General features: G+C 42.1%; 1 protein-coding gene across 4 annotated transcripts; it reads right to left on the bottom strand.

Moving 5' to 3' along the window:
• Positions 1-64: 64 nt before the first annotated feature.
• Positions 65-22277, bottom strand: crb1 (crumbs cell polarity complex component 1). Of its 4 annotated transcripts, none has more exons than XR_004557150.1 (15): positions 22021-22277; positions 19396-19632; positions 18446-18641; positions 18128-18267; positions 15689-15871; positions 11889-12854; positions 10145-10695; positions 9740-9905; positions 7991-8933; positions 7267-7314; positions 6520-6642; positions 5690-5816; positions 2386-2432; positions 1755-2007; positions 1440-1670 (listed from the first exon to the last, which is right to left on the bottom strand). XR_004557150.1 is itself a non-coding variant. In XM_034146120.1 (14 exons), exons 1-14 carry the CDS (start codon positions 22094-22096, stop codon positions 1938-1940), a joined length of 3873 nt encoding a protein of 1290 aa, XP_034002011.1. In that variant the 5' UTR covers positions 22097-22277; the 3' UTR covers positions 1524-1937. The 4 variants fall into 4 exon arrangements, 2 of the variants coding, with proteins under 2 accessions (XP_034002010.1, XP_034002011.1); XR_004557151.1 differs by having other exon boundaries at positions 1497-1670; positions 1761-2007; XM_034146120.1 differs by having other exon boundaries at positions 1524-2007.
• Between the last annotated feature and the right edge of the window lie 506 nt (positions 22278-22783).

Here is a 22783-nt window from a genome sequence, read left to right as displayed (position 1 = left end):
TGTTGTTTTACATAGAAAGATGCAACCAGGTGTGGAAATAATGTGTGTGTGAATATCTGTTCACTGAATTTATTATTGCATACAAAGAAAGAAAATGCTAATGCTCTCTAACAGTAATACAGTTAGCAACACTAGAAAATACGTAACATTGTGTCGACATAAAATAAATTAACTTTATTAACCAGAACATTTTTTGTATAGCTTCCAACAATTAAAGGTAGAAATAAAATTCACAGTCTCAAACATGATAAACAAAAATCATCACTATTATGGTATATACAATTTAAAATGACACTACAGCTAACTAAGTACATACAAGTCGACCCAGAGGAAACTAAGAAACTACTCTCAGCTAATGTGTCTTAAAACCTGACTTCTAAATTACATTATTCTGTCAGTGAGGAGTGAGAGTATTTCTTATTGAAATATACCCTCAAAATAAATAAAAACTGGCAGCAAGAAACAGCGTATAGACATGTAACACTTATGGATTTTGAATGCTTTGATGCAATAATGAAGACACATCGATGGAAGTGAATGAATTTGAAGGATAAGTATGGTGGTATTCTATATTTGTCTTATTGTCAGAGACCTTGAAAAGACCCAAAACACTGAATTGAGTTAATTTCACATACACTCTGTTGCTTCATTAAATATTGAGTTGAATAGCAAATGTGTATTAATCCGCAGATAAAAACGGATCTTAAGAAATGTACTATTTAGTCCTGTAACACTTCATATCAAATTAGTGCCTAGCTGATTTAGGAGATTACAGAGCCTTTTTTATTTGTTTTAAAGATGAATGTATTCAGTAGGAACCAATGGGATTAATGTTGAAAAACGAGTGTTACTCCGTCTCTTAAGGAACATGGAACAAAAAACATATTTATCCTCTAATGAAGAACTGTCTAACTCATTCTGCCTGTTTCCAGATGAAACCCATGTGTGTAAAAAAAAAATATGGATCAGACTAATAGGTATGATAGACTCGATACGATTTCAACTCAAATCTTTGCATTTAGATGGATGAACTGCTGGGTGGTGAAGCCAGGTGCAAAACATCCCAGGAAGATGGATGAGACACTGGGATGAACCATTACACAAAGAAATGACACAAGATCCGATAGTCTTCCAGCATGTGAAGAAAGACAGCAGTATTTTAAAGTGGAAAGGAAGACCACGGCTATATCCAGGCTGCAGATATTCTTTAAAATAATACCTCACCCTAAAAACATGTATTACTCATCCCGGGTTACCTTGATTCATCAATCATTTCCTGTTTTGTTTAGTCTTTCTTTCACAGTGAAAGCAACACACCAACGTTTTCGAGGCAACACAGGGTGAGTCATTGATACACAAATTATAATTGTGTGGGTGAAGCATTCCTTTAAGTTATAAATCTGTTATCGGGAGCATTCATTTTTATAATAACCACATTATCAGCGTGCATGTCATATGAGCCTCTCCATAGGGGGCGGCTGGGTGATGCTCCACATCTCCACCCGGGACCCCTCCTTCTCCTGCCGGCTGGGGCTGTAGGTGCCGTGGGTGGCGCGGCGATTTAGCGCCACCACCAGGCTGACGGAGGTGAGGATGAAGATCAGCAGCAGGACGACGGACACCAGACTGATGGACAGTAAGAGGTCAGAGGTCAAACCCGAAGAGGTCAACTGGAGGGGAAAACAGACAGAAACAAACGTTTTGGTTTAGAGGAGCTTATTTCTGTACCCTCGCACACGGTTTCTCACACTCACACACACTTCTCCTCTACACCAGGCGCTCCACACGAGCTGCCAAAGTGCTGATGGATGTGTTTCCCAGCTCAGCAGGTGGGTTGCGACCACCAGGAGCATCGAGTTGCCGCGGACTCAAACCTCCCTCCGTCTGCCGCCTCTCTCGCAGTTTGGCAACGGCCAGCAGCAGCCCCAGCATCACCACTATCGCCAAGCCAACCAGACACGGTGCCAACACGGCAGCCACTCGCGAGCTGTATGGAGCACGCTCCGTCTGTGGAGGATCACACACACACACGAGCAAGATGCTGCCTGATGATCCCATTTGCATATACACCACCCGAAACTCTCACACAGCAAAAATAGCTCACACAAACACACATGCTTTTTTCTAACAGGAAGAGAAGCTGCTTTACATGAAGCGTTTTAATGACGTGTGAAACCTGCTAAGATTCATTTTTAACTTTTGGCCCTTTGATCATCACACAAGCAGCTACAAAACAGACCAGAAACACAATTACCCCGCATGCAAACACACACATTTCTGACCTCTAAATTCAAACCAAGTGAATCAAGGCGTATCAAAACGTCCCAGGTAGCCGATTATTAACATTAATTAACAAGCGCAGAAAGACGGAGAAGATTGACTTACATCAGTAGTTCTGGTTGGTGTGAGAGTCGTGACACCTTGAGTGGCTGCTACAAGGTAACCAACAGCAACAACAGCGTTCAGTATCACTCCATTACATTTCAAATGTTGTCTGACACCGTGTTTAAAACTAAAGCCTCCTACAGAACCTGTCAGGTTACACAAGACTATGAAAAGAAGAAATCTCAGAAGTCAGCAAACTTTACACTGAGCAATCAACTTGGAAACATAATTCTTACAAAAATACAACCATCCATATCCCGAGGCAAAAAATAACTCCTGCACTCACGCTGTAGACATTACACTCTCTTTCCTCTTGCTACAGGTTCTTTGTTGACTCCCTGAAAGTGCTTACCTGTCACTGCAGCACAGTGGGCTGTCAGAGTGAGTGTGACACCAGCGAGCCGGAGCAGCCTGCAGCCAGGACCCGCCATCAGTCACCCACACACACACACACACACACACGGAAATGTCTAACTAACCAGTCTCTGAGGTACAAGGCAAGGCCACCCTGAAGCCTCAGCAGAGCAGCGACACACACAGCAATGCTTCCCTGCTGTCAGCACTATCTACCTGCTGTGTGTGTGTGTGTGTGTGTGTGTGTGTGTGTGTGTGTGTGTGTGTGTGTGTGTGTGTACCTGCCAGATAAGCTGCCCTCATATGTTTCTGTGAAGCAGACCAAACTTCTGTGAATACCAGCAGCTCTCTGCTGAAACTGCACTTCAGCACCAGATGCTGCTTTTTTCGCTGGCGCAGCACATTTCTCCCTCTGCTTCACCCGCTCCCTCAAAGGATGGCCACATCAGTGCCGACGCTGAAAAACTGCTTCCCATTTCCTCCCCCTCTTTCCTCACTATTAGGGCTAGCTACACACACACACACACACACACACACACACACACACACACACACACACACACGCATGCAAACACTAGAAAATATGAGATGGGAAGAGAGGGGGCAGGTGTACGAAAGAGGAGAGCGACTGCATATGGATTACATGGTTTAACTGAACATGACATTAGACCTATGTAAATGTTTCAAATTCTCAATGAAAACAATAAACACCGATCTGCTGCTGAAACAGACTCCATTTTAAGACATGGCTGCAGGAAATTGACATCATTAAACCATGAGAGCAGTCAGGGCACTGATGTTGGGCATTAAGGCAACACATTTATAAGAAAACCATTTCTTTGACGAAGAATAGGCATATTTTAAAACAATAGTCCATTAAGAGAGGAAGCATGTTATGAGGTGTTATGATCCTCACCCCTGATTTTTCTAAGGATTTGATGACTTGGGAAACTACACTTTAACCTTGCTTTACAGGTGAATGTCATGTTAAACAGCAATGAGCAGGTCCCAAACTATACATTAACAGCACTTTAGGTATTTAGACACAGGTGCTTGCACTCTGTTGCACTCCGCCTTGGCTGCGTGTGTGTCTCTATGAACTTGGGCTATTCTGGGATCTTCGCACACTACATCTTGTTAAGAGGGATAAAGTGTTGAGTGTGAGGAAAGCCACCGGACTGCGGCCTCTGCTCCTTCACTCCCCGACACACACTGATACACAGTGAGGAAATCAATAAAAGCATTTGTACAGCAGTTCATCTTCAATTGAAGTTTATCTACAGTACAGTACAGGAGGAAATGGAGGAAAGAATTTGTAAAAAAAAGAAGTGTGGTGATGATGGAAGACAATTAGTTGAGGAAGATGAAAAGAGGACAGAAGACAGACAAGGCCGATGAGATTTCTTTTTTATTTGACAACAACAAAGACAGAGACAGGACATAATATTATGAAAGAAAGCGGACAAACAAGATGATGATGTCAGCACAACAAGACTAAAAGACAAACAAAAACAGAATCAAGTCCATGAAGAATCGACAATGATTAGGAGTGTTATGAAATGTTGACCACGACAGCATGGGGAATGTTGATAGGTACCGTTCAAGCAGAGCCACTGAGAATGTTTCGGGTTAAAATAGCTTCGCCTCACCCGGGAAGACAAAAAACGTATTTGGGTAGAAAACAACACGCAGTCAGTCAGTCACCACAGTGCTCTGAACGCACATCAAGAACAAAGTGAGACATCTCGCCGTCTTCCAACTCCTCTAGGTGCCTTTGTTTCTACAACACTGTTTTTGATAGTTCACACATGTATCAGCATGGAGCTCCCAGAATCCAGTTCAAGACTGACAGCATATCTTCAATGACAAACATTATAAATACATATTCTATAATGTTCTGTACTGCATCACAAAGTGCTTTATTCAATGTAGACTACCCTTCCCTTTAGACCACAGTTACTATCCTGTGCAGTTTCACGCAGAACACAATGATTCTGATAAATCAGTTAGTCTATTCATTTCAATAGACTAAAGGCCCGGGACACAATTCGTCAATTAAATCAAGGTATTGTCAATCAAGTATCAAGTCAAATGATCAACACTAATAATCATAATGGATGCTAACTTATGAACAGTTGGTCCTCTCTTAGAATGATTGATAATAAAGTGTATTGTATAACCTTTTAAAACATGTTACCAGGGAAAGTCAATATATAAATATTGTAGGTTAAGATGGGTATTTTAAAGATTAGTATTTTAAAACTAACCTTGTTTTACATATCTTGCTTGAGGGATAAAGAGAAAAAAACCTCATTTTACAAATGATGCAGAATTCATAGCTCTTCAGTTGTAAATATTTTTTCAATAAACACAGCCAGCCTTAAAGAAACAACATCAAAAATATTATGGAGCTTCAAAATATATGAAAGAGTCCAATTTGGCTGAAATTAGATACCTCCGCAACCACTGCCTAAACTGTATTTTGTCTGTTGGTTTTGAAGGAGATTATCAAATGTGTTTTCTATAGCAAGTATTTCAAATTAATATGTGTAAAATAAAATTAAAATAATGAATAAAGTGCTACTGATGGTATAATTTTAAGGCACAGAATCAGCTCTGTGGTACCGATCACCTGACGTCAAACTAGAGAAGACCCTAATGTGTGCAGTCTGCCGTCATAAATACCTCATCCCCTGCTTAATGTGGGATATCCACCCTTTACATATGCACTCACAAACCCCACTGTACACACACACACACACACACACACACGCACACGCACACGCACACGCACACGCACACGCACACACACACACACACACACACACACTCAGTCCATGCCTCCCCAGTCCACCTCTGGCTCATCGTCCATACTGAGGATGAGGTAGGACAGCAGCTGGAAGAGGTTTTGCCACAGCAGCATGGCCATGTAAAAGTAAATGTCGCTTACGTCCGTCTGGCACATTTCTCCGGCGAAGCTCATTTCGCACACGCAGGCAAACTTGTTGATGAGGTTGCGGCAGTAGCCTCCGTTCAGACAGGGGTTGGACATGCACTCATCAGTCTCCTGCTCACACCTACAGACACAAAATCACACTTCGGTCAGGGACACTGTTGATATGTACATATGTATTATATGTTTGGTTTATTGATTGTGTTATCGACCATTTATATCAATCTTTCTTTAAATAGACTCTGAAGAGGACAATGCTCTGCTGTTTAAGGGCACTCCTCAAGCACCTGAGCTCTGCAGGGACGATTAACCTTAGTAAACACGCGTTAACATTAAATATTAGTTTTGTCAATAATGATGGAGGAAGCTGCTGCAGCAAACAATGATGGCAATAGAAGTGCAAGGTATTTATTACTATGTACAATTATTTGTATTTTCTTTTGTTTGGCCTTATGATGGCTAAAATTGGATGAGCATTTCACTTCATATAGCGCTCTAAATTGCATGAAATGATGAGCTGTTTTGTTTCAGTTTTGTTTTATGTATGTTTCTGTATGTTTTGTGTGTGTGAGGACCCCAGGAAGAATAGCCAATGCTCATGCTAGTGATCCTAATAAAGAATAAGGAATATGATTGGTCGTCAGCTGATTCTGAGGCCTGAGTGAAGCAGCTCATACAAATCCGCTAATGCAAGTGCGAGTCAAGCCTCCCGTCTTTATATAGTGCTCTCTTTATAAATCAGGGGACGATAGTACATTTTGTTCCAGTATCTCAGTCTGCTCTGGATCTTATTTACAATGATTTCATAATATATTTTTCTTTCCTACCGGTGTCCAGTGAATCCGGATGGACAGTCACAGGACAGCTCTCGCTCTGTGCAGTTGCCTCCATTGAAGCAGGTGTAGTTCCTGGTGTCATCTCCACACACAGAAACAGGCAGCTTAGGCCGTCTGGTAGGAGACAGTCAGACATGTAAAAAGGTAAATACAAGTAAGTAATTTTGTTTTTATTTCAAGCAGTAATATCTGAGGTATTGAGGCGTTTGGCGTCAGAAGGATCAGCCAGGCAGGGGCATGCCCTCCTGCAGCTCCCCACAGGGGGGGACACAGAGGCTTAGGGGGGGGGGACCACACTAATACGATTAAAAACCTCTGGCAACTATTCACAATCAAAAAGTCAAAACACATGTACAGGAATTAAAACGCCAACCATTTCTCTCCTGGCCCCTGTAACCTTCTGTTTGCCAGAAGCAACTTGGAATTCATCCCTCAATGGTAACAAAATACAGGCTTTTTTGATTTTGAAAGGCATACCATTTTTGTTATTGAAGTTTACACTTAGAATCCAGAAATCATTTTTGATTCACAGCTGTCACTCATTTGAAACATTTGCTATTTATTTTAAGACAAACGGTGTCAAAGGAAGCGTTAATATTAGCTTTGCTTGGCATTTTGTTGCACACAGTTAAACGAAAGAAACGGAGACGTCGTACATGACATTTGAGAGACGAATATCTAACAGGAAACAAATAGTGAACACCTGAGAAATGGAAGAGGAAGAGAAAAACAACTTACACTTTTCGTGATGTTATAATGTACCACGGAATTTCTTCAATGCGATCACTGGAGACAGACAGAAAGGAAGACGGGGAGAGGGGATAGAAGGAGACACAAACAAAAGACACAAACAAAAAGAAGTCATTTTGATGAAAACTTTACAGCGTAGATGTTCCCGGTAAAGGGAGATGTGCAGCTTGTCTTAGCGAGACACTTGCAAAGGTTTTCCTTGTGCAAAGGAGGCAAAATGCAAGAGGCTGTGTATTTACAGGATAAATGCTCCGAGGCGTTCCCCTGTTGGTTTTCCGAGGCAAACGGTAGATGACAGGGGAAAGAAACTGGCTCCGAACCACAGAGCCTTGTGTAGTGAGATACCGCTGCACACTGAGGCCTTTTCTGGCTGACACTAGAATAGAAATGCAGCATCTGAGACGCTCACTGCAGGCGTGGTTGAAAAGCTGCACAGAGGCAGTGATGTGGAGACATTTACATTGAAGGATTATATTTGTGTTTGGGTGAATTTCCTTTGTTTGTGCAAATTGGAGCACTTCTTTGTGTATTTTGTGTTGACTAACTAGCTAAGCGCTCAAAACGGCTCATGGAAGAGCCATGTTTGGAACAGAGAATATTTATTATGGCATTGTTTTCTCGTCTGCTGTTGGTCTGTATTTCGCACAAGCCTTTTGCACTGTGTTATTCTGACTTATTTGATCTTCTCTGGTGAGCCAACACCTGAACTTACTTGCAAAGTGATCCAGTGTAGTTCTCAGGGCAGAGGCAGGCGTATCTGTCTGCTCCCTGCAGACAGGTTCCTCCATGGGCACACAGGTGTTTCTCACACATATCCACCTCCTCCTCACAGTCCACGCCTGTGTAGCCCGACTCACAGCTGCACTCGTAGGTCAGCCCGTTGACGCTGCAGTTGCCGTGGATACAGGGACTGGAAGCGCATGTGTCGGTGAAGAAGCTGCAGCGCCTCCCGGCCCAGCCCGTGGCACAGCTGCAGTTGAAGATGTTGAAAAGGTCCTGACACTCCCCTTGGTTCAGGCAGGGGTTGGGCTCACACACCGGGGCCCCGCTGCAGCCGTGGAGGGGGGTCAGCAGGGAGGTCCGGGTGAACCGCTCCTCCTGTAGGCGTGGAAAGTTCACATCAGAGGAGCTGAAGTAAGGCAGGGCAATGCCCCCCAGCTCCACTGTCCCCAGGCACCCAGCCAGGGACCACCCAGCATCAGGGGCCAGGCCTCCTAAGAAGATGTCCACCCCCTGCCTGAGGAAGTTCAGGTTGCCTCCCTGCATCCTGGAAGTGCTGGCTTCCTCTATCTCTTCATCCGGAACCAGAGTCCAGCGGGAGGTCTGTGCCCATGGAGCCGCCATCAGCAGGTTGATGCTGTGCCACTCTCCATCGCTGACACTCGTCCTGCTGCTGAGGCTGACCGCGGTCACAGCCTGCTCTCCCTCCCCCTCCGTTCCGTTCTCTCCACTGCTGCTCTGAAGCTCCATGAAGATGAAACCACCCTGGATGGACAGTGTGAAGAAAGAGGAGCCCTTCTCCGCGTGGAGAATAGCCGTGTTACGCTTCCGTGTGCGTAGGTTTAGGGAGAGGCTTGTTATATTGCGGGATATGTGGCCGTTTCCCCGGTAAACCAACACAGTGCTCTCATTCAGGAAAGTTGCATTGGAGTAGCCTAGGAGATTAGAGAAAGTATTAGTTTTTTATAATGTACTGTATACACATTTACACACTCCCTTGTTGCACCCCTAACACTTTGTTTGCTTTTTGTATTGGATTATTTACTGGCTTTATGCATGAAAGTACAACAAGGGCATCAGGGAAGAGCAATGATTTATAATCGAAATATTTCAAATACAACAATGTTATTAAAGAATGGCATGGTCATGTTTGATGTCAATAAAATCCTGTTGGGCAGCTAAATGGGGTCACCAGGAGCAGATATCCTTGATACTGAACATGGAGGGGTGTGACAGGACAGACGGGAAACACCACCAATCATCACTAATCCCAGCATAAAAAGGATAAACTGGCCTAAAGCCAATCCTGCTTTACGGAGCACACACAGTATACTGTGTGGGCAGATTGTTGCCAGTATATAACTAAGCATGTTGAATAACTAGTTTACATAGTGGCCAATTACAGCAGAGCACCAATGACCAACTCCACAAACAAGGTCAAGATTAGGGAACATATATAGAACGTCAGTAAGTCTAAGAGGCAAACAACTCACTCTCTGGCTTTAGGGGATTTTAAGTAACAAAGGAAATAGGTCAAGGAGAAAAACTTACCCAATAATAAGGATTAAAGTGAGCTCATTGTTTCAAATTCCACCTCATTATAAATGTGTTGGTCTGAACATGGCTTTATGACCTGCAATCTGCCTATCAAGCTTTGTGACTTTCACATCTCTGCACGTCTCTCAAATGACTTGCATTACCACCCCTGCTTGTAACAGTTGAACTCTTTGACACCACTTACATTCATATCCCTGGTTAAGCATCTTGCACTCTGAGTCTGGGGGGCAAGGAGCCAGCTCGCACCACCTGACCTCCTCACAGCGCCGCCCTTCTGTCTTTGGAGGGCAGGTGCAGGTGAAATCATCCCACATGGAGTAGCACAGCCCACCGTTTAGACATGGGTTCATCTGAGGATTGAGACATTGATAAGTTCATTGTATTTAGTGTCTGTTTCCCTTGCTGGAAATAGGACATTTGACAATACTATATGTAAATGCTGTTATAAGAGTGAGTCTCATTTGAGGCAGAATATACTTTTAAGTCCAGTTTTGCATCCTCTACTTCACATTAAAAAAGAGTCAATGAACGCTGATAATAAAAGGTAAACAAATATAACTAAAAAGAGGATTACAACGCTTATACTCACACTGCAGGCATTGTCCCCAGAGCATCCATCAGTCACATTTCTTATGAACTTCAGAGGATAAGATCTCACTGAGGAGTCCAACCCAAAAATCTGCAGCCTCCTGTCGTTGATCCTCAGGTCCTGAATACAGCCTTTAAAATGTCCACCAAACGCTGAAGTCATCCAACTCTCAGAGCGACCTCCTACATACACAGTGTCTCCGGCTTGGACATTGATCGTCCTGACTGCTACATCTCCTTGTTTCTGATCTGCTACATACAGCGCCATACGATCCTCCTCCACCTCTACACTCACAAAGTGGATTTCCCCGTCATTGATCGCACTCTCCGCCTTCAGGCTCGCAAAGTTATTGAGTTGAACTGTGACCTTGCCGTCCTCCAGCCACAGGTGCAGGTACTGGCTGCTGCTGTTGGCGAGCGCCAGGAGGAGTCCGCTGTTCCTCCGTGTGCGCAGGAAGAGGGAGATGGAGAGGCCATCACCCAGATCATCGGTGACAGTGAAAGATGCGTAACTTTGAGAGTCATCGGTTCCGAAGCGCGTCGTCACATGTTCTGCAAAAAAGGTGAATAAGATTAGACCGCAACATTTTTCAGGTTAAAGACGAGAGAAAAGTGACTTGGTTGTTTGTAAGCTTTAGAAAAACACCTTCTTGACTTTTTCAGCTATGCCATAGTGTAAGGTTTTATACATTTAAGGATATATTTAACAGTTCGAAATAGGGAAAAAGCAAAGGTAGGAGGAAAAACCTAAAACTTGACCATAAATATAAGAGAGCTGGGGTGCATGTAACTTAATGTCATTATCCACCACAGTACAAAAAGAGCTTACACTCACAAATCAAACTTGTAATAGCATTTATTCGTCTTTGTGTTGTTTTTTCTGATCTGTGGAGAGCAAACTGTCCAAACCAAATATTCAAATGATACTGTAATTTCGATTGATTTAAATTGTTGCAGGATAAATGAACATGTAGGGACTAATATTGACGCAGTTCATGTCGAGGTTTCTAGAAGAACAGGTAACTAAAGAGGACATTTCAGCAGCCACCAGCCCTCATGTTCTATTTCCCATGTCAGCACTTTCCACTGTGGGATGATCACCTTGTAAAGCAGCAAGGAGACTGGGAACACACAAAGTTAAAGCAGGGAGCACATGCAATGTGTGAAAGGTCATATGAACAGGGTTCATGCGTGTCGGTGCTAGTGTGCAGGTGAGCATTTGTTCACATGTGAGTAACTGTGTGTGATCGGTAATCTGCTTGGATACACTCAAGAGGCTATGCATGTCCTCGGTGAACTGTTCCATATTACCAGGGGGAACGTGAGTGACTCATATAAACACTTTATCATTCTACTTGGTTATTTTAACGTGTTTTTAAATCAGAGTAATTAACAGTTTACTGTCTCCATGTTCTGTACATTTCCAAAATAGAATCCCTTATAACCTTAATCCAGTACGCCAGATAAGAGGATCTCTGCCTCCGTCCATTACTGTGGCTTTTTATTGGCCTCATCTGTACGTCCTTATCTCTTGTTAATCACCAGTAACTAGGTTGTATCTAATTAGCCTCTAGAGAAATGTGGTGAGAGTGACCTGCTATATTCCCCTCCAATCTCAAAGTTGAAAGAGATCTATATCTGCTTTTGGTGATTTTATATCTCAAACTTAAAAAAAGTGTTTTACTTAGCGTTGCTGCTTTTTGACTGTCCTGCTAAAGTCTATTAGTTGAATACTGAAAACATACCCTCCTCACAGTCCTGCCCCTCATAAGGCCTTGGACATCTGCACTGGTAGCTCTCCCACAGGTTGACACACTGTCCTCCATTTTGGCAAGGCACATCCAGGCAGCGGTCCCTGTGGCTGCAGCCGGGGGACACATTAACAGCAGAGTCGCTCAGCCATTCCCCGGGGACAATGAGCTGCCAGTCCACAAACACATCCCGCATGCATCCAATGAATGCTGGAAGTGGAGAGACCTCACCCGGGGCATTTGAGTCCTGAAGCACTCCTCCAATAAAAGTGTTCTGAGGAGGTGACACCAGCCTGGCCATGGTGCTTTGGACTGAGGCCACCTGGTGACATGACTGGCTCCCACAGCTCCCATTATCATCCAAGAGAGTCAAACTGAGCATCCAGCTCCCCAGCACTGCTTCCACAGTGTGCCACTCTCCATCTGTGACATTGTGTGGAAGCTCCAGGACCTGGCTTGGGCTGTCTGCTTCATCCCCAGCAGAGGCCTCCTTCCTGAGTGTGAGACGAAGCTGCCCCTCGTGCAGCTCCAGACTCAGCAGCAGCCCCCTGCTGTTACTCTGGAACAACAACGCTCTTGGTAGAGATGTCTTGAAGCTGAGGGTAATGTTGCAGGACACCACATCATCCACCAGGGGACTCTGCAGCAGCAGATAGCCTCTGCGCTCAAAGGAGAAGGTGGTGGGGGTCCCACACACGGGTCCAGTGTAACCAGGTGAGCAGGAACAGGTATATCCATTAAACCCATCCAACAGGAAAGGAGAGCAGGAGCCTTGGTTCTCACATTTATGTCCTTCACAGCCTTCTATCCTCACATCACAGTTTACACCTCCATAGAGGACGCCATCATGACTCTGTTTTTGGCAGTGGCACATGTAACCTCCAACATGGCTCTCACAACTGCCCCCATTGTGGCAGGGACTGGGGTCGCACTGGTCTATCACCTCCTGGCAGAGGGAACCTGTGAGCAAAAGAAAGCAGAAAAAACTAATAAAAACTCAAATCCCCTTTAGACTGTGTTACTGTCGTTAAACAACTTACAGCTGCAGTGTGGGACTTTTCATGTTAATTCATTTCTGTTTCATTCTAGACCTTGACAAACAAGTTCACACAATGCTGATAAAGCCTATCGCTGCAAAGTGAAGTTGTGGTGTCTGTTGTCGGTGGCGACTGTCCCGCGCTGGTGCAAGCATGCCTGCATGTGAACTGGCTCACTGCACTTCCTCCGCCCCAAAAGGTACTCTTAAACTTTTAATGTGAACCTTTTTAGAAGACCAGTAGGATTTATTGGTTATTCATCATAATGTTTCGATCTAAGGATTTTTGTTTTTGTTAGTTTAGAATAAGCCTTTTATATCTACATGGAGCAGGTCCTCTTCACTGCAATCCGCCATTTAAGTTTTGAATGTTACCTAAAGGACAATGTGTGGAAGCGGAGGGGTATTCAGCTGTTTTCCAATCTGCGACTTCACCATTAGATGCCTCTTAGTCTTGCTCCTTTTTACCCTTCCTCTTAATGCTGATTTTCTTTTTTATCTTAAGCTTCTAATCAAAAAACTTGCACCAAGTTTGACTCACAGGATGTTGAATTTGCCTGCATATTTAAAGCGGCATCCATCCCTTTCGCTCTCTGTGTTACCATTTTGCAAATGCACCAATGCAGTATATTGTGCTTGGTGTCACACAAAAAAGAACCAGTGTAGTTTTTCCACTGAAATGTGTGCAAAATTGAATCCTAAAACCCGCCAATGAGTAAGCATTTTAAAACGTCCGGTTCCCTTGTCTTGAAGTCAATGGTTTTTTGATAAGATGCCTGAAATGTGTGGTTAAGTAAGCTTAGAAGAGATTTTCACATTTTGTTCTACCTTATTAATAAGTGTGTCAGTAAATACCCCAATTGAGAACCTGGGACATTTGATGACCTTAAAAGAGATTGCTAACAAGTGGTTAAATTAGACTACTTCAAAGTTTATCATGACAAACCCTAGTCATCCTTTAGCTTAGTGCTGTTGACATGAAGTCATGCGTCCTTGATGTCCTGTAGTATATTTCTAGCCAAACATTACATTCACGCTATAGAAATCATAAAAGCTTTTATTTATGATCTTGCTGAACAAAACATGTAATGTCTTGTTGGCCCGTAGCTTATTTTCTGCAATAATCAAAATAAAATAATTCCATTGACTTTTTGTCAAGGGAATCAGTATAATGGTAATTTTCTGGGTCGGCCTACAAAAATATGTCATCCTTGCAGTGTCATTATTCCTTGTTCAGTAGTGTTGTAGGAAATAGATCTCCCTGTTTACAACCAACAAGTCACACTCATACACTTGTGCTAGGCTATAATTGGGGCCTAAAATACAACGTTCAATTTGCCCGAGCAAAAGTCAAATTGTCTGGTTTTCAAACCAGTTTTCAATGCTTGTGGGGTGTATTACTCTTTACAACGGTTAATTGTCCATGTCTTGCACATTTAATATTATCTGAAAGCTTTGTTAATTTTTGTGCATGTTTTTATCTCCAGAAATGTACGTGTGATTATGCTATATGCTTTATACAGTATGCATCAGCATTTTAAATTTGTGATGTAGAAAAGTGGTTGGATTAAAGCTAAAATGAATGCAATGAGTAGGCCCTTTGCCATATGATGCAACAACTATAGATTATATAGTACAACACAGGAAATTGTAGAACAATTAAGTTTCAGCATGTATTTGTTCAATATTGGTAGAAGAACCGGCAAAAGAAAAAAAGAATGAAATACCTATTATGTAAAACCTTTACTAAATATCTATTAATAAAAAACGGTCCTTGTTATTACCTGTTCCAAGCAATACAATCCCCCAAATCCATGGTGCGGGTGTCCACATCATGCCGTCACTTTTTCCTCCAGGATAGCCCCAGACTCCTCTAACTGCAACATATTAGTTTGTGTGTGTACATGCCATCCCAGTGGAGGTCTGCTCCTTGTCTACCTCGCTACAACAATGTAGGGCTGAGTGGTTCCAGTCAGGAGACCAGCAAAGCCAGATCCTGGGGATTAGGCTAATGCTATTTGGCCACCTTACTGAGTCAGTAACACAGTGACTGGCAGATAGTCAATTTTTAGAACACAACTCTCAGCAGGCAGCAGCTCACCGTCTTACCTACATAGTAAGATCAAGTCTTGTGTAATCAGAAAACTGGAATTTTCTGCCTTTGCAACCGAAAAGTATCATCTGATGTAACAACCTGCCATAGGAAAAATCTTCTCTTGACAACAATGCACCATACAATATACTGTGAAAGTGTAAATGTGGTAAATGTAATATGGATTATTCACAATTATATGACCGGCAGACAAAATGTCATAAACCCAACTACTAATTTAATATAACCCGGACAACTGTGTGACTATAACATCACAGATAAAATAAAATAAAAGTGTTTTGTATTCTACCACTGGGGGGCGCTAAAATCAGATTGGCAATAGCAAACCTGACTCTCACAATGCTTCCCTGGAATCCCCTGCTGGAAGGGTCCTTTAACAGCTTTGACTGAACAGCCTCATCGTTTGCCTCACCTGTTAAGGTATATATGTGTGGCCATTTTAGATACATTTGCCAGTCTATTTATGTATAGATTTATATTCTATATTTTGAATATGTATTTTGAATAATAGCCATATATTCCTATTTTTGGATTTACCCTTTCAACTTGCTATTGCTTCCATTCGAAACTGTGTACGTTTCCTGCTCAGACATCTTACTGTGCATATTAATAGACCTGTGAAAGACATAATGATAATGTAATTACCTGTAGTTCCTGGAGGACAGCTGCAGATGTAGCCCGCAGCATGCTGCTGGTCGTAGTGTTCGGGCAGCAGAGGCTCGCTGCCATACAGAGGCTGCCACGACCTCTCCATGCAGCGGCCTCCATGCATGCAGGGCTGGCTGCCACACTCGTTGATGTCAATATCACACTGACGCCCCTCAAACCCTGGAATGTTAGACAGTTAGAAAGTGTTGGCCATTTGAAAAATGTTTGCGTTTAACAGCACATTTTAACACACATATTATACACACAAATAATATCACATGTTGACCCCTTCTCTTGCATTTCGGGTCAAAAGTGACCGAGTGACTTTGTTTTTGATCATAAATATTGTGTTTTTCATCCAATTGCCTCAAGACCTTATGTTATCCTCCACACTAGGCCTCTGAACATATACAATTGATGATCACCACTTGCATTGATTTTTTTGTGATTTATTCAACAGTGAAACACCCATGATGTTTTCGGTCAGAAATGACCGCCATAGGAAATGAATGGGTATGAGTGTATTACAGTATGTTCATCCTGCAGATGTCTCTCTCACACACACACACACACACACACACACACACACACACACACACACACACACACACACACACACACACACACACACACACACACACACACACACACACACACACACACACACACACACACACACACACACACACACACACACACACACACACACACACACACACACACACACACACTTCTTGTGCTTATGTCCCCCCACACCTTCCAGACAAAACAATTTACTCTAAGTTACGGGAACCTCTCACTTTCTCGCGCTGTATGATACAATGTATCATACCTTCTCACAGGTGCGAGCTCTGTGCCCCTCGAGAAAGAAAAACCTCTCACTTTCTCGCGCTAAATGCCCCTCCATTGCTGTCTCTCATGCAGTTATATTTGTGCCTTGCTCACATTTGACTCATTGACACAATGAATAGGCGACCGATTAGGGGATTTTCTGTCAGAGAGACTCTGGACAAATGTTTTGAACCAGATGAAGAGGAGATTGAACCAGACATAGAGGACGATGTCTCAGAAATGGAAGACAACAGCGATCCAGACTATGAGCCTGACCAACAGTCAACAGACCAGGAAGAGGCCCCTGAGGGAGAGGAGCCCTGAATCTTATTTTTCTCTAAATGTTCATTGAGGAAAACAGTATCAGTGTCTTATTTTATATTCATCACAGTGAATGCTGAAATTGATGGGCCCACCGGTGGGTCCGGACCATATACTGTAGTTGAAAGTACACAATGAAACACTGACTTGCTTGTATCAAATCAATACATCCCATACATCATTGGAACGGGAAGAATCTCAGCTACAACACCAACTGAAGCATTTCCATCTCCAGTAAACACAGCCTACATGGCAAGCATTTTTATAATATACAGTAATGTACAGTAAGCACTATCTTTGAACTTACTGCAAAATTATAACATGAAATTCACCCCTGGTGTCATTCTGTCTGTCACCCCTTTATTCTACTTGCTTTGACTGTACAAATGCGATGTCAACCATCAACATTGGATAAGGGGTTTCTGAGATATCACTGTGCAAAACACACCGGTCAATTTTGACCGAAAATAGTATGGGAAGGGGGGTATGACCTAACGCAAGAGAAGGGTTAAGTAAATTATTCAGAACTTATGTTTGAATGAGGCTTCATGCAGCTTTAAGCTTAATTAATTAATCGTTTTACTTGGCGCCACCGTGAGTGGCAGCCTGTTTAGCAGCTCTCCTTGTTTCTTTTCTCAATTTTGTTTCACTACTAATACTTTTTATTGGAGTTAATTGTAAATGTTGGGACACTGATTTCCAACTTGTATATATTATTGGTAGGATTTTTATCACACATACATATAAATATATTTAACAATCCGGACTCAAATATGTTTATATGTTCATTTAATTAATTTCTTATTTTAACAGTTACTTACCTGTATATAATTGTAATTGTATCTTTAATTGTATTAATCTTGAGTGAATCTGTGCTGTCCTGTTTTTCAATATCACCCTGTTGCTGCTTAAACTCCTGAATTTCCCCACGGGGATTAATAAAGGTCTATTTTATCTTATCTTATTTTAATTATGGTCGGATTCCATTTTTAAAGGGGACATAATGCTAATTTTCGGTTTCATAGTTGTATCTTGGGTTTCTACTAGCTTTAATGTAATTTTTACAATGTGGGACCTTTTAGCATACTTCTGTCCTTGCCAAATTATTCAACAGCAGATATTTCGACTCATTCTCTGCTCACAAATTCATTTTTCATCTGATCTGTTTTTGCCAGACCCATATCTCTTGATATTTAAGATACATACCTTTTAAAACTTCAAAAGCTGTAACTCAGAAATACATTGTTTTCCCTAATATTTGATCCAGAGAAGTGCTTCATGTACCTGGCCAGCAGTCACAGCTGTAGTCACCCTGGTTGTCCTGGCAGGTGGCGCTGTTGAAGCAGGGGTCAGAGAGGCAGGCTGGGAGTGGGGTCTCACAGCGTCTGCCAGTGAAGGCTGGGTGAGAGCAGTCACAGCTGGAGCTAAAACAAGCCAGGATTCACAAATCACATGAGGTAAATGAATAAGAGCATTTCCTCCATGCTTTGTTTGTAAGTCGAAACATATTAGGAAATCTGTACAGTACAAAACCATTTGTCTTTTAACACTTGGCAAGAGATACTATATTTGATTTCCAGCGACTGGAGATGTGCCACTTACTCGTTCACCCCATCTATACACAGCGCCCCATTTTGGCATGGCTGCTCTTGGCACTCGTCAATGTTGATTTCGCATTGGTGTCCTTGGAAACCGGGCAGGCAGGTGCAAGTGAAGCCACCAGCGTAGTCGTGGCAACTACCGCCATTGAGACATGGCTGTGATTGACACTCATCAATCTGGACCTCACAAATGGCCCCTGTGAACATCAAAGCAGGACAGATGTCAGAGGGCGAGTGGGCCTGCTGCATAGACTGAGGGCAGGGGGCAACAATGGACAAAGCTTTCATGTGTACTGGCTGTGATCATGTGTGGATTGCTCCTTTTATTTCAAAGCGCGGCTTCTGCAGCAGCTCTAAAAACAGTATATTGTGCACAATACAAATGTATCTACAAATGTATCTCTGCAATAAAGATATCCTATCATCTTTATGCAACTAGGGGGAGAAATATTGGAATGAAAGTTTAACAGAATGAAATACAAATAATGAGACAGTTTAGGCTGCATGCATTAAGTAAACCATCCGAACAATGAAATGGGTGATACTAGAATACTGAAATGACTCTGCTTTGATATAATGCTTTCAAGCTCCTTTCAGCAGACTGATCCAATGGGGTTTAACTAGTTCATCTATTCTTCATTGGGTAGATTTATTTTTAGATTTAAAAATTAAATCAAGACATCAGTGTAGGGAAGATTTCAAAGTAAACATTAACTACCCCGGATGACTATAAATAATCGTATTGAACTTCCACTTGGCCAGTTTTCTATGACAACAATAATCTACAGCCATACTAGCTGTGACCACATGGGTGACCTATACAACATTTCATACATTAAAAAACAATCCCACACATATCTTCTATCATAAAAGCTATGTGTTATGTTAGGATTTAAATTAGTTGGTCTCATTGTTGCTCCTGGGAGACCCAGAATGTATTTTTTCCCTCACCAGTGAACCCAGGAGAACACAGACAGGAGAACTGGCCCACTCGGTCCACGCAGGTAGCTCCGTTCCTGCAGGGCTGTGAGGCACACTCATTCACGTCGATCTGACAGTGTGCACCTTGAAACCCCGGCACACAGAAGCACAAGTAGTCGTCTCTGCGGATCCTGCATATCGCACTGTTCTGGCACGGGTTTGGTGAGCACTGGTCCACTGGTGAACGCGGCCTGTCAGGAGATGCACCTATAAAGAGATCAAATAAAAAAATATTGATATCACAGAATATAATTTCTTTGATCTTGATACTGCAGATTAACAGAATCTTGATTGCTATATTAGTTTAATCATTTCTGGAATAAAGCTTATTTATTTTCTGTTTAAATTAGATGAGAAACAATGTAGCAGCTGTCAGTACCGGAACGAAAGGACTTTAAACTTAAGGGCCTCTCAAGGCGTTATGGCTGGCTGCCATGGTAACTTATTTAACTGTTTGGCTTCAGTGTTCAATCTGTTACCATGGCAATTGCATGAACAGAAGATCTGAGGCGACACTTTACGGTGTGCTTTAATCAGGAAGACATCAATGCCACGCTGACAGAGGTTTAGGTGTCAATTCATTGAACACATGCTGTTCATACTAATAAGAGGATCAACACTTGATCCTTCCCAGTAACAACAATGAAAAGCAATCATTATATCTTTATAGATTAGATAATGCCGTAAATAGATATGTATATTTCCAAACCTTAATATGTCTAGAACTGTGTTAGGAAAGTCATATTTAGCTTGGAAGTTATGGGAGCAACAACTCACAAAGTGGAATGTGCGGTAGTATAAGGATAGTATTTTCTGTAATCTTGACAGCTAACTTGTCAAATCTTTAAAAAAAACACAATATATTTGATTGAACATTTTGAGATAACTTGATTTCAATGGATTTCCAACATCATGATTTTATAAAGTTAAGATAATGTTTTAAATGGTTAAACATTCAGTACCACTGTGATCGGATGACCACACTTCTTAAAACCTCTTATCTCTGATGATGCATTGCTTATATTTAATGTCAACATTGAGACTTGTACAGCTCTTACATATGCAAGAAAACTTCAAAGACAAATAGGTACCAAAAGGAATCTCAATATTGCCTTACTCCAGTCAGAACAACTGGCTCCAGAGGCAACGGTCCTCATAATACATGCATGAGGGGCCACAGGGGCATGATGCCACTACAAAGACACTTCAAATCAGCTTAACAAGTGTTGCCTCTATTAATAATCAGACTGTACCACATTTCTTAAAGAAAAAGTGTGTTTTGCATGAGGGGTGCAAGCATGATTCGTCATAATCATGAAAAATAAATGTAGCAACACTGATATGAGCAGAGATATTCTAATAAAATCCTCACAGATGATAATCACACAGTAATCATGCCTCAAGAGCACAATCAGGCAGAGTGCAGACTATAAGAGAAGAGAGCAATTACACTTTGTGCTCCATCTGCACCAACTCGGGCACCACATTTTCTTCTGTCTTTCGTTAAGGTCAATCAATTCCCCAGTCAGTTGGCAGGGTTCTCCCCGAGCAGATTATAATACATGTCTAGACTAATGGAGGTATAGGCCGAGGTCCTGGGGTGGGATGCAGATCATGGGTTGTGTTTATGTTCTGACCATATGCCAAAATGATCTTTCATTACAACCAGGATCAGCCAAGTAAATTCAGAAGGCATGCTCCATACATTATGTTATACAAAAACACATGACTTAAAACCATGGTGCAAGAAATTGGCAATGACTATCTATGTATTATTTTAAAGGAAACCACAACAGGTGGTGTAGGATTTGCTCTTGAATCCGCTGGTCTTTCAGTATTGCCCTGGGGCAGAGTTCAGAGGAGAGATAGGCCGAGATGGAACTCCAGCCAACCACACATCCCCTCCCACAGCATGTAAGGCTTTTTCATATGCTAATGAGCTCTACAGGGCTTTGTTTGGTCCTATCTGGAGGCCCTCAAATGGCACATGTGAAGCACCTGACAGATGCATGTTTCTGTGTAGCTGTCTGTTTGTTTCAGAGGTGATAAGAAGACATGTTATTGTTGGATGTTTTGTAAAGCCGAAGACACATATAGTGCCTTCCCCTTTAGACACTTATCGACATACCCACCAACCCCCCAATCCTCAAACACACCCTAGGGTCAATGCTGCCCCCCATTGTTAGATTCCTTTCTGTCCTTACAAAATGTAGACATCACTATGCGATGATGTAAACCCTCACAGTCTTAATTGATATTCCAAGCATGGACTGGTTAAAATACAAGCCAATTACTCGACTGAAATTAAAATCACAGTGCTGGTTTCAATCTCTACACCGTTAAAAATGAAACTTTAGCAAGAAAGTTATAATATTTGACTAATATTTGAATTAGTGTTGTAACTTGCATGCATGAGAAAATTGATAATGATAGTATGCAACAACAATCTAGTTTTGCAGGTGTTGAAATGCAAAAAATATATGACAAAGCACTGATTATCAGTTTACTTTTATGACTGTTATACAGCTACAGCATCACATCACACGTTTTTATGGTAGCCTACATTAACTCAAGGGAGATGAAACAATTACTCACCATCTATCACAAACAGTGAAGAGATAAAAATTGTGCATGCAAGTAATTCCAAATTATGATAGCGAATTAAATCCATAATCGTGACAGGAAATCATCCTGATCGTTGTGTAGAATCCTTGTCATACACAGAGCCCCTGCTTCTGCCTGCTGCCTGCGGCTCATCTGTTGTCATCTCCAGATCCACTTGATGCACACTTCTCTTCTTGATGGAGCACCATCAAGAGCCTCCATCACACGAGATAAAAAAAATAAAAAAGAGCACAGCGTGGTCTTCAACAGGCTGCACTCCCCCTCCCCCGTGCAGAGGCGGAGTTTGGTAAAGTTTGAATTTGACAGATTAATAACTCATAAACCAGTCGTTGTTAAAACACAAACCAAGGCTATTAACAACTGTAAGGTAGACAAGGAGCTAATAACTAATTTCCGTTAAAATAAGTCTATACACGACGACGTCTTCCGAGCTGGACCACTTACATTGGTGTCTATCTGCAGCCAGAAGAATCTGCACACACAGAAGAGTGTGCAGGGACCGTCTACTACAAAGTGCTACACAGAAAAAACACACTACACAACATTCAATAACTTCCCTGACCCTGACAGTTGAGTGCTACGGTAACCACTTCACACGTATTGCAAAGGCATACGCTTTTCAAAACATGTTGGTGATTTAATTCGATTTTCCATTAAAGAACGCGTTACAAAACAATGTTTTTCTCCTAAACATAAATTAAATATGAACGAGCTTCTGTGTCCCCCGGATAGC

Source organism: Trematomus bernacchii, unplaced genomic scaffold, assembly GCF_902827165.1.
Source record: "Trematomus bernacchii unplaced genomic scaffold, fTreBer1.1, whole genome shotgun sequence".
NCBI classification, from domain to species: Eukaryota; Metazoa; Chordata; class Actinopteri; order Perciformes; family Nototheniidae; genus Trematomus; species Trematomus bernacchii.
The sequence above is the reverse complement of the archived record's forward strand: the minus strand, read 5'-3'. Positions and strand labels throughout refer to the sequence as shown.

Coding starts and splice junctions, on each gene's coding strand:
- crb1 (XM_034146119.1), bottom strand. CDS start 22,096: ATGGATTTAATTCGCTATCATAATTTGGAATTACTTGCATGCACAATT. Junction 15,872..18,127: donor CAGCTGTGACTGCTGGCCAG/GTACATGAAGCA, acceptor CTAACATTCCAG/GGTTTGAGGGGCGTCAGTGT. Junction 6,643..7,266: donor ATTATAACATCACGAAAAGT/GTAAGTTGTTTT, acceptor GTCTCCTACCAG/ACGGCCTAAGCTGCCTGTTT.